The sequence below is a fragment of the Prunus dulcis genome, unplaced genomic scaffold (genome assembly GCF_902201215.1).
Source record: "Prunus dulcis unplaced genomic scaffold, ALMONDv2, whole genome shotgun sequence".
Lineage (NCBI taxonomy): Eukaryota > Viridiplantae > Streptophyta > Magnoliopsida > Rosales > Rosaceae > Prunus > Prunus dulcis.
In genome coordinates this window covers 2293-15019 of record NW_023010009.1, presented here as the reverse complement: position 1 = coordinate 15019, position 12727 = coordinate 2293, and the positions used below count along the sequence as shown (strand labels likewise).

At 34.7% G+C, this 12727-nt stretch overlaps 1 protein-coding gene across 1 annotated transcript; it reads left to right on the top strand.

The window, feature by feature from the left end:
- Positions 1-920: 920 nt before the first annotated feature.
- On the top strand, positions 921-3246 carry LOC117612435 (probable inactive receptor kinase At2g26730). The gene is made up of 2 exons (XM_034341121.1): positions 921-2328; positions 2555-3246. Exons 1-2 carry the CDS (start codon positions 921-923, stop codon positions 3244-3246), a joined length of 2100 nt encoding a protein of 699 aa, XP_034197012.1.
- Positions 3247-12727: the final 9481 nt, after the last annotated feature.

Genomic DNA, 12727 nt, shown 5'->3' with positions numbered 1-12727 from the left:
TGGTGGCAATTTGATTTTTTAGTATTTTTATTTGAATCCAAATGGGGGGTGTTTCCTTATTTACATCGTAAACTTCAGTAAATGGAGTAATATAAAAATAAATGAAAGTGAAAGGACAAAAATATTTACTTAAATGCTGAAAATGGAATTAAGGTAATCTGTACAACAGCAGTTTGTGGGCAATTTGCAGGGGTTTGCCTGTAATTGTGGATTCTGAGCTTGCAGGGGTCAATTGACCCCTCTTGGTCCTATGTGTATCCACCCCTGACTCCATATATACGTGTCCTAAACAAAAGTGATTTTCCTTTAGGGTACTGATTTTGCCACTCCCTTTTTTTCCACTTACACTACATTTTTTTTAAAATTGAATGTTCTCACTCCTCTTTTGTTTACTTACACTCCCTTTTATCTAATCTAAAAAGTTTTTTTTTTTTTGAAAAAAAAGAGTGTAGGTGGATAAAAGGGGAGTGGGAAAATCACCACCCTTCCTTTATAATGGTACATTGTCAGCTATACATACGCTGTCTAGAATCCTTGAAATATACATTATAATTGTCAGCCAACGAGGCATCATTATATGCAAACAGTAGGCCACAAGAATATATACATAACATACATATATAGACATACGGGTCATTTTCAAGTTGATTAATTCTAGCTGGAAAATCTGACGGACAACAATGTAAAACATCTCTCCTAGGTTTCTAAGCAAGAAGTGCAACAAGATAAAGCAATATAATTAACGAATACCAGCTATCCTTTGTTTTTGTATCCTCAACATCGAAACTGCAAGGGATTAGCTGTACCTGCTCATGCAATAGAATTTTATGAGAATATTATCTTTTTCTTTTCAATTTCTTAGCTGCTTATCGTCGAGGTTTTCAAGTTCCTAGCTGCTTTGAGTCTTTATGCCATAAATGATGGCTTCTCAATCATCAGTAGTAATATTCATGATGATGAAATATTACCTTCTTGCCATTCTTCTTCTGTGTATGCTGCACATGAGATGCTCTACAGCCCAAGTAGCTGGATATATTGGAAAGGAGAAGGATGCTCTCGTTGCCCTCAAGAACAGTTTCAACTATTCGTACCTAAACACTAACTGGACGGGCCCTCCTTGCTTCAAAAGTGAGCCCTCAACTTGGTACGGGATTCAATGTACTGGTTTCAATGACATTGGCCACGTGACTGGAATTGTGTTGAAAAATATGCCGCTGAACAGAAGCATCGACATCTTCGCTTTCACCGACTTGGCTGAGTTGTCTGCCCTAACCTTGAAGAACAACTCTCTGTGGGGAAACATGATGGATTTTTCCCTCAATCCGAAGCTGACGCATATCGATCTTTCGGGCAACATGTTCTGTGGGCAAATTTCACCGTCGCTTTTGAGCCTTGGGACATTGGAGTCGTTGCAGCTTCAGGATAATGGATTCAGCGGTCCAATTCCTTGGTTGAACCAGTTCACCTTAAAAATATTCAATGTCTCAAACAACAATGTCAATGGATCGATTCCGATGACTCAAGCTCTCCAGGCATTTGGCTACGATTCGTATTCTGGCAACCCAGGGTTGTGCGGCAAGCCTTCTCCCATTGCTTGCAACTCTTCTAGCCTTGATGACAACCCAAGCACAACTGATTCAGTTGATAAAACTCCCAAGTATAGGAATAAGTTCAGTTTGTACTTGTTTCTTTTGGATGTTGCTGGTCTTGTTGTTCTTGTTTTGCTTTTCATTCTATATTTCAAGAAATCGCATAAGCTGAAGAAGATGTTGAAGGAATTTGGGAAAACTAAATCATCAGCATCAATGATCAATAATAATAATAATATTGATCAGGAGGAAAAAAATGATGCTGGCGACGATAAAACGAAGACAGAAGGTCACCGGGATCCGATAACGAGACCTAAGGCTGTAGCACAAGAACATCAGACTAAGAGAGGTAAGCTGGTGTTCGTTCGCCCCCAACATAATGGTAAGGGGTCTGTTGGGAATCAAATGACAGATCATCAAATATTTGAGATGGAAGATCTGCTAAAAGCCTCTGCCGTAGGGTTGGGTACGGGACTTTTTGGAAATAGCTATAAAGCAGAGATCACCATGACCAATAACGCCGTGGCGGGGGGCAGGCAAGTTAAGCAAGCCGTGGTTGTTAAGCGGCTGAGGGATCTGAAGCCACTAGTTAACGAGGAATTTACAAAGCCGTTGCAGCTGATTGCCAATCTGAAGCACCCCAATTTGCTGCCTCTTCTTGCTTACTACTTGTCCAAGGATGAGAAGTTGCTGCTGTATAAATACGTTCCCAACGGAAATTTGTTTAACCGAATGTTTGGTATGTATCTCTGATCTGAGTGGGTTGGAATTAATTTATCAATTAATGTGATATATATTTACACTTTGCTTAATTACTATAATATTTACTACTTACAAAAGGTGGATTAGACCAGTTGGCCAAAACAGTGCACCCACTTCCTTGCACTCCAGTTTACCTCTCTGTACATTAGAGTAGTTTTGAATATGCCTTGCTTAGGAATTGTTATTAATTTATCTATATGCAGGAGAAAGAGGCCCGGATCGCATCCCATTTCGATGGAGCTCAAGGCTATCAGTTGCTCGAGGCGTTGCCCACGCACTGGAGTATCTCCACCTCAAAGCGACATCGTCAGCTCAAAGCAGCAGCAGCAGCACTGCACCTCATGGAAACCTAAAGTCATCAAACGTTCTGCTTGACGAGAACGATAGGGTTCTTGTTTCTGATTATGGCTTCACTTCGCTGGTTGCACTTCCAATTGCAGCTCAGCGTATGGTGTCGTACAAATCACCTGAGTACCAACAGACCAAGAAAGTTTCAAAGGAGTCTGACGTTTGGAGCTACGGAAGCCTTGTTTTGGAGCTCTTGACGGGAAAAATCTCAGATTGCACAGCCCCACCAGGTGTGAATGGCATAAATCTCTGCAGTTGGGTTCACCGAGCAGTTAGGGAGGAATGGACGGCTGAAATATTTGATATGGAATTAACACTAGTGCGCAGAACAGCCTCAAGTGGGATGCTTAGACTGCTAAAAATTGCAATGCGTTGCTGTGATCCGTCGCCGGAGAAGCGACCGAAAATGAAGGAAGTGGTGAGAGAGGTAGAAAGTATAAGACTTCCTCAATCAGACGTAGATGAGGATGAAGACTTGTCATTGGATCCGTCCTTAACCGATGATTCCCTGTCATGGACTGCCCCCCCTGCAAGAGTTAGCCAATAGCTTGGGACATTGCTACAATGTTGCAACATTCCGCAATTAAACCAATGTTTTGTTTATTGTATCATAGTTTTTCAAATCTGGACAAAAATTAAGGCTTATTTTTTTAGGGAGCTGATTTTCCCACTCTCTTTTTCTCCACTTACACTCCCTTTCATATTTTAGTACTTTTTAATCAACTTTGTTGTTTCTCTTTCCTATTATACCCTTATATTGAATTAAGGTTAACTAAAATTAAGAAAAGTTAACAAAAAATAAAACAAAAAACAATTAAAAAGAAAAGAAAAGAAGTCACAGCTTCTTTTCTTCTTAATCGTGTCCTTCCCACTTCTCCTACCTAAAGCTACTCTTAGATAAATTCATGGAATAGCACGAAAAGCATTCAATCATTCTCCAATAATAACATTCATTCAATGAATACTCCAGTTTTTTGGTACTACTTTTTTTGGTAGCATGCCAATAATAGTACGAAAAGTTTGTGCTAAATAGTTTTTTTTTTTTTTTTTAAGAACAAAGAATTGTATTTACACTTCAAATTTGGAGTGCCAATAATAGTACCCTTTAGAATGCCAATAATAGTACGAAAAGCATGTCAAAGCATTAATCGTTAAAAAGACGTGCATTTTCCATTTTTGTCAATGAAGTGCTGTAGGGTAAGAAAATTCATACCATTTTTTCCTCATGGAATGTGTTTTTATCACAATGTGTAGAATGATTTTCTATACATGTCTTGAAATTTGGATGGATTTTACATTGGCTAGCAATCTTTATCAGACAATAAATATCTTTTTGAGGTAACTTTTCCAAGTAATGTAAAATCATGAGAGAGAAATGAAGGAGAAGGAAATCGATCATCTTCTGCTTGCACTACTACACCTTGGATAAGAATTCTCCATCCAAGTATTATGACCATTTGTATTCTCCATTGATTTTCCTCCATGTTGGTCTTTTGAACTTTTTTTGTTTTTTTGTTTCAATGTTAAATATATATACAATAAGACTTTTGGTATGTACCCTTTTGCATACTTCAATCGCTTAGCAAAGTTTTAAAAAAATAAATAAATCAAAAGTTAAAAATATATATATGTACTCTCACAACTTCACAAGCAAAGTTTTAAATATATATATATATATAGAGCTTCGATTGAGGGACATCTTTGTAGAGCCCACTCTGCATTGTATTTCACTAATCCAAACCTTCTATTTTGTAGATATTCATTCAAAGATCATCTCTACAAAAATCACTTGAATCCAATATCATTTGACCATTCAATTATATTATTGAATTTAAGTATTTTCTTGAAGCACCGTGTTCATTGATTTTGTTAGTCTCAATTAGAGGCTTTAATGTTTTTCAATTTGTCTGATTTTTGGCAAGGATGATCTATGAATAAAGACTTGAAAAATAGAAGGTTTAGATCATTGAAAAAAAATTCGTAAGGTATCCTAAAGGGTGTCCCTAAAATAAAATTTTTCCCTCAAATATGCTTATTTGAGGGACACCCTTGTAGGGTCTACTTTGTATTGTATTTCACTAATCCAGACTGTCTATATTGTAGATATTCATTCAAAAATCATCTTTACAAAAAATCACTTTAATCTAATACCATTTAACCACTCAATTGAATTATTGAAATTTTAACACTTTCTTAAAGCACCATATTCATTGATTTTGTATGACACAATTGGATGTTAAAACGATTTCCGATTTGTCAAATGTTTTTCAAGGATGATGTATAAATGTTGACTTAAAAAATAGATGGTTTGGATCATTGGAAAAAAAATTGTAGGGTACCCTAAAGGGCGTCCCTCAAATAAGCATATTTGAATGAATATCTAAGTCTCAAATAATTTTATTTGAGGGACGCCCTTTAGGGTACCCTACAATTTTTTTTTCCAATGATCCAAACCATCTATTTTTTAAGTCAATATTTATACATCATCCTTGAAAAATATTTGACAAATCGGAAATCGTTTTAACATCCAATTGTGTCCTACAAAATCAATGAACATGGTACTTCAAGAAAGTACTAAAATTTCAGTAACTCAATTGAATGGTCAAATGATGTCAGATTCAAGTAATTTTTTGTGGAGATGATATTTGAATGAGTATCTACAAAATAGACGGTTTGGATTAGTGAAATACAATCTGAAGTGGGGCCTACAAGGGGTGTCCCTCAATGGAAGCTCTTTGTATATATATATTTAACTTTGCTTATGAAATATTCTCTAAAGAGAGTTTGAATGGTGAAAAGTGTTTTTACTTCTTTTTTTTTTTATTGGTACGACTACGAAGTTGATAAATAAGTAAATCTTTGGTTAAAGGGAAACCATAATTTCCTTATTTTTTAATTTTTATTAATATTATAAGTTTTTATGACTTTTGATTAACCATAACAAATGTTTTTCAACAACAAGGTTTCTTGTTATAAATAAAATGAAGAAAATAGAAGAAATTCTAAATGCAAACTTTTTCTTAAAACAAAATTATTATTTAAATATATATTATAAATTAATAAAATTAATAAAAAAATTATTTTTTATACAAGCAATATTGAGGAGAGAGAAATCACTTGAGTTACAAGTCCATTGCTCTTATTAATTTTATATTTAAATTATATATAGAAAAGTTATAAGAGATAGGACCATTTACTTAATAATTAGAGTTTGACCTATGGAATGGACTTTGGACTAACTTGCCTTTATTTAAATAATCAAATACTGGGCCTTCAGCCTATTGGACTCAACTGACTAAAATAATTATTTTATAATTATTTTTAATTCATATAATTATTTTATTTTGAATTTCAAATTTCAAACAAAGAGTCAAAAAGAAAAGAGATATTTAGTCTTATATCCATTCTTAGCACTAATAATATAGATAAATCCTACACCATTTAATTTCTATAAACAAACCCAAAAAATAACAGCTGACCATATTGAATTTAATTTTTATTATTAAATTACTCTGATACCCTATTGAGTGTTTTGGGCTTTTTTATGAGGTTTTGGGGTTGAGTTTGTTTTAAGAAATCAATGACAGTTTTGTAATTTAAAAGAAGTTAAAAGCTTTTTTGTTATGTTATAAATAGTCTTTGAATGTGTTTCTAAAGTCCTTTTCATACAGGTTTTTTATATAATTTGTGCTCCTATATTGAGTATAATAGTGAATCTCCCAAAAGAAAAACTCTAACAGAGAAAAGCTTTAGCTGCCACCCTCCTTGGGGTCAGTGGCCTTCACTCCTCTCTTCTCCTTCCTTCCCCTCCCCTCCCCACCTTTGCTCCCTGTTCATCCACTCAAGGTCCTCTGTTTTTGCTAAGTTTGGTGCTTGCTTGACTATCTTGGTGACGAAACGGTAGAAGATTAGCTCTTATTTACGTAATGTGTATTTCATTTTATTATTTTTTATTTTTTAGTAAAAATCAACTCATTTTCAGTTTGTTGTGTGTTTGTAGTCTCTACTTGTATTTTCTACTTGTGAATGTTAAAATGTTGTATTTGCAGTTGTAATTTTGTGCACTGAGGTATATATTTGATTTTTTTAAAGGCTTTTTTGCCAAAATTTCTTAGGCCATGTATGCCTATGAATGGATGTACACCTTGTGGGTTTGCCGTTGCTAGTGGACTCCTCCGTATTATTTGGATTAACCCTTTGTGGTTACTATGTTTCCATATTTGTACTAACCTTATATGGTTATTTGTATTTGTATTGATCCTTATAACCGATCTTTAGGCATGAATTATGAATGCAATCTATCATCTTTCTATCATAATTTCAAGTGCATTATAGGCATTTATCTGTAGAACCACAAGTACATAAGTGGGGGCAAAGTATTGTCTAAAGGACATAGCAAATCTATTGGCCTCTATTAACTCTACATGTCAGTATATCTCTGTATTAATTTACTACAATTTTAATTTCTTTATTTCCTATAATTACTGATTTATAGTGGGAGCTTTAGTAATATACCCAAAACAGGACCTGAAATTATTATTAAAAAAACCCTATATGGAATACACTTTAGAAACATACCCAAAAACCATTTACTACCTAAAAAATGAGTGTTGAAGTTCCTATAAATTACATCTCTGTCATTGATTAACTTAAAACAAGCTCAATACAAAAAACTCATAAAAACCCAAAATAAGCCTAGCAAGCCCCGCCCATATTTGACCAAAAAATGCCTAGATTTGACCCCCCAAAAAAAGCCCATATTTGACCAAAGTACATTGTTCATACAGAGTCATAAAAATACATTTTTAATACCATGTCATAAAAAAACATTGTTAATATCATGTCGTAAAAAAACATTGTTAATATCATTTCATACAAAAAACTCAAAAAAGACTAGCAAGACATCTGATATCCTTAACTACCTCCAATTGTTACAGTTTAATTAGAAACAATCACAAAGGCAAAAGGAAAAACCTCTACAAGAAAAAAAAGTACACTGTTAATACTATATCATATAACTATCTTCCTAGTTAAAATCACATTATGCATATCATAAATTTCAAGTGCACAGCTATATGTAGAGCAAAATATAGAGCATGCTTTGTTACTGAAAATCTATTAACACTATGTCATAGAAGTACATTGTTTATACTTTGTCATAGAAATCAACTCAGTTGCAGGGTACGTATGAACAGTATAACAACTGTTCATACCACTTAATGGAAACTAAATAAAAGTGTACAAGTACAGAAACCCCATGTTCGTAAACCAACAACCTTGAAAAACATAATGGACAACGCAACCCTTTGGAACAAACCTAGAAACTCAGAGCAAAAACCCCATGTTCATAAACCAGCAACCACTACTACAAAAAGTGAAAAAGACGACCAGAAAACAACGACGGTCTAAGTGAAAATCGTCGTGGTTTTTAAAAAGACGACGGTTCTAAGAACACCATCGGGTAATACCACCTTAGACAACTAAAAAATGGAGATTCAAATGGCTGTTCAAAAACAACGACGTACCTAATTAAACAACCGATGTCTATTTGAAACAGATTTCCGCAGTGTAAAATCAAAGCCAACAAAGAACGGCAGAAGTTATGAATCAACCGACGTAGAAAGTAAAGACGACGATTTCAATAAAAGCCGCCGTTTTTACTCATAAAATAACACGACGAGGTTTTCGTATAAGACGCCGTATAATTACAAACAAATCCACGGCTTTAAAATACAAAATATCGCCGTATTAAATTAATGTACAACGACGAAAAATATAAATATATCGACGTCATTCTCGTATAGTTCTACGACGTTATCTTTAAATCGTACTATAAAATTTAACGTCGTATTTATTCATTTTATACGTCGTACCTTTAATTTAAACCGTCGCCTTAATAAGAATTTTTGTTAACAATTTTTTTCTTTGATTTTCTTATCCTACGTCGGTAGATCTACTTAATGACAAGAATTGAAATAACCACGACGGTTTATATAGAAAACCGCCGACATAATCAGATTTTTCTGAGATCCCAAGGGTTACGAAATCTTACCAGATGGAACTCTGTTCCACATCATAATCTTAACAGATGACACAGATTTGCAATCAGAGAGACAATTTTTTGGAAGTTGATGATGTGTGTGCTTTTGTGTATCTACAAATATTATACCTAACGTCGTTGCAAATTTGCAATCAGAGAGACAATTTTCAACGACGGTTATATTATACCTAACGACGTTTAAAAAACAAATCAACGTCGCTCAACAAATATATTACGTCGTCTTAGTCTTACTTAAGACGACGAAAAACGACGACAGTAATACAAAAACAGTCGTTGTTTTTATATTCTTATTTTATTTAAATCTGTCATCCAAAAAAGAAACTTTACATATTCCAGAACATTAATTTCCTTCATTTTAAATTTCCTCCGGAAAAAAAAACTCTATTTATAACGCACTGTAATTGAAAAATAAACTGAAAGGTCACGGGAAAAAAAATTCTATTCATAATTTAAAAATTCAAATCCACGTCGGTTATATTAAACCTAACGACGTTAAATGAAAAGATTCCACGTCGCAAAACAAATATTGCGTCGTGTTAGTTAAAAACGACGGCATAACAAAAAACCGTCGTTGTTTCAAACTGAATTAATTTAAAATTTCTTCGGGAAAGCAAAATCTATTTATAATTTCCTCGGGTTAGTAATATTGCGTCGTGTTAGTTTACAAATTCTAGAACATTAATTTCCCTCATTTTAAATTTCCTCGGGAAAGAAAAATCTATTTATCACGCTTTGTAATTGAAAACTAAAACTGAAAGAATTCGGAAAAAAAAAAACTCTATTTATAATTTAAAAAGAAAATCCACGTCGGTTGTATTACACTTAACGACGTTTAACAAAATAATCTACGTCGGTAATTATAAATCTACCGCCATCTTACCTTAATATAGACGACGAAAAAAGACGACGGTATAACAGAAAACCGTCGTTGTTTCAGTTTCTTTAACAGTTTGGTCCTTTATCTTTCTGCAGGACTTGTATAGTTCAAAGCATTGACAATGTCTTCATCATATCTCCCAGCAACTACTGATTCGATTGCTCATGCTTTAGAGGCCATCTGAAGCCATTTCTATTCTTTATCGCATTCTTGAAACCCATCTTCTTCTTCTGAAGCTCTACGGATAAAGGAAGAGGCTATCACAAATCTGACGGATCTTCTTAGCCAAGAAAATCAAGCAGAGGACCAGGCACATCTGATCTTCAGATTTCCCTGAGAAGCGAACTTTCCTTCGACAGCGAGTGGAGGCCAGGCTTGCATCTCTTTTGATGGAAAGCAAGGAGTATTCAGAAGCACTAAGTGTCCTATCAGGCTTGATCAAGGAAGTGAGAAGGCTAGTTGACAAGCTTCTTCTTGTGGACATAGATTTGATGCGAGTAAGCTCAATTTCTCTTTGAGAAAGACATCCAAATTATTGTCTTTGAGATGTGAGAGACAGTGTCTCTGAGAGAGGAAGAACTTGGAACCCTAAATGTAAACCGAAAATGAATGAAAGCGACAAATTTATAGAATAAATTTTTAAAACCAACGGCGGTCCTTACAAAAAAACCGCCGTTTAAATTGTAAAATCAACGTCGGTATGACCGACGTATATTACAGAAATCCACGTCGGTACATTAATAAAAACGACGTGTTAAATAATCTACCATGACGCGAGTTATTACTTATGTACTTTAATTTTTGAGTTTACTACGACGGTACCTACAACACTACTGTCGTATTTATTTACCACGTCCGAAGTTAAATGTACCGTCGTATTTTTTAATTTATACGTCGTAGTTATATGTAACCGCCGTATTATTTTTTTGAAATGGTTTTATATGTAAGCAACTTTTCGTCTACCTGACTTACACATGCACTGTTGCCAAACCGATTAAAAATTTCAATCTCCCAGAGAAAACTTTTCGTCTTTTTTCCTTGTCAGAGCACTGTCAGAGTATCTCATCGTCTTCCTCTCGTCTTCTTCGTCGTCTCTGAACTTAAAGATCGATCGTCTTCCTCTTGCTTTCATTGCACGCAAAAAGGTAAGCTTTCATTTTCACTATTTTGGTTACTGTTTTGCATGCTCATACGTTTTTTGTTTGAAAAATCTTTTTACCTTTTTTCTGGCCAAAATCATTTTACTTCTTTCCAAGTTTGATAAAATATACAGACAAAGAGGGAAAGTTTCCAACTTTGAAGACAACTACCTCAACTAAATAAGACGACGGTAGCTTCTTATTTACGTGGTTAAATATGTAGACCACGACGGTTCGTCAGTCGTTCTAGCGTCGTCTGAAAATTGACAAAGTTGTTTTTAAAATTATAGTCTTTTTTTTATTTGCTTGTTTAATTGCAGGTTTGATTTCTCTGAACAATGGTTTTTGTTTTTCCCTAATTTGATAAAATATAAAGAAAAAGAAAGTAGGGTTGGTATCTAATATAGACGACAGTATCTTATTGTTTTACGTCGTGTGAATGTTAATACCACGACGTCATATTAAAATACCGTCGTCTATATAAGATTCCAAAACTTTCTTTCTTGGCCTTGTATTTTATCAAATTAGAAAACAAAAACCATGGTTCAGAAAAATCAAATCTGCAATCAAACATTCACAGAGAAAGAAAGAAGGGTTTTGGATCCTTATATAGACGACGGTATATTACTATTGACGTCGTGTGAACATCAATACCACGACGTTATATAAATATTTCGTCGTTTATAGTTAATTATCACGTCGTCCGGTAAATATCGACGTAATAAGTTATTATTACGTCTTATTTTATATTATTTCGTCGTTGTTTAATTACCTTGGTTTTAAACATTTATTACGTCTGAGATTATTTCATTGCGTCGTTTAAAATCATATCATACGTCGTATTTTATTAATAACCGTCGTTTGTGTTCTTAATCTTTTCCTGAAATATTTTCACTTGCAGTTTTGTCTGTAAAAATGGTTTCTCAACACCAAAGTAAGGACTCTGGCTCCAAGAAAAATGGAGGTAAGGAGCTTGGAATGGTAACTCCTCAAGAGAAGTCTTCGAAGAAGATGAAGTCTTCGAAGAAGATGAAGTTTGCTTCATCATCTGCTGAGACAGAACCAACCAGCACGACAACAATCTCTGATGATTCAAAGTCTGGTCGAGGTATGAGCACAATGCCTCGTGTTGTGAAGAGAAAACTTCAGAAACTCAGGCCAATTGTTGAGTACAATAAAAGGGGGAAAGGAATTGGCCAAGCACATAGTGAGATGCAGTCCTACATTGGTGTGTTGGCACGCTCCAGAGTTCCACTTGTGGACATGAAATGGGCTCAAATCCCCAAGGATATAAAGGAGCAGATTTGGGAAGCAGTTGACATTGCTTTTGTGGTAGGTCAAGGGGGCAAGAACTCTGTGTTAGCTTCTGCTGCCAAGAAATGGAAGGATTTCAAGTCTACACTAACGAGGCATTATATCCTTCCATACACCAATGACAGGGAGAGATTAAGCCAACCCCCTGAAACATATAAATTCATAGAGAAAGCACAATGGGATGCCTTTGTAGCTTCAAGGTTATCCAAAGATTTTGAGTCTGTGCATTCTCAACATGCACAGATTAGGGAGAAACTTGAGTACAATCATCGATTGTCTCGAAAAGGATATGCTGGTTTGGAGGATCAATTGGAGGAAACCATGCCTGGGGTAGAAATTGATCGATCTACCTTATGGAAGAGAGCTAGACAGGACAAACATGGTAACATCCCGGATCCAAAGGTGGCAGAGAAAGCAAAATTAATTGTAAGCCTACTCACTCTGTTTTAAATTTTTATTAAACTGTGAATAATTCTTATTACGTCTTATGTTATATTTTGCGTCGTGTGAATGATATTACCACGTCGAAACTTTTTAAAAAACGTCGTTAAAGGTCTAAATCAGGAATCACTACTCTGTTTTCTGTAATTATAGCATAAGATGTCGGTGGTTCATTTTCGCGTCGTTTGTATTAAAT

Excerpts from the sequence above, each read along its gene's own strand:
- LOC117612435 (XM_034341121.1), top strand. The coding sequence starts at position 921 with ATGGCTTCTCAATCATCAGTAGTAATATTCATGATGATGAAATATTAC. Across the intron at positions 2,329-2,554 it reads TTTGTTTAACCGAATGTTTG|GAGAAAGAGGCCCGGATCGC; the intron begins GTATGTATCTCT and ends ATCTATATGCAG.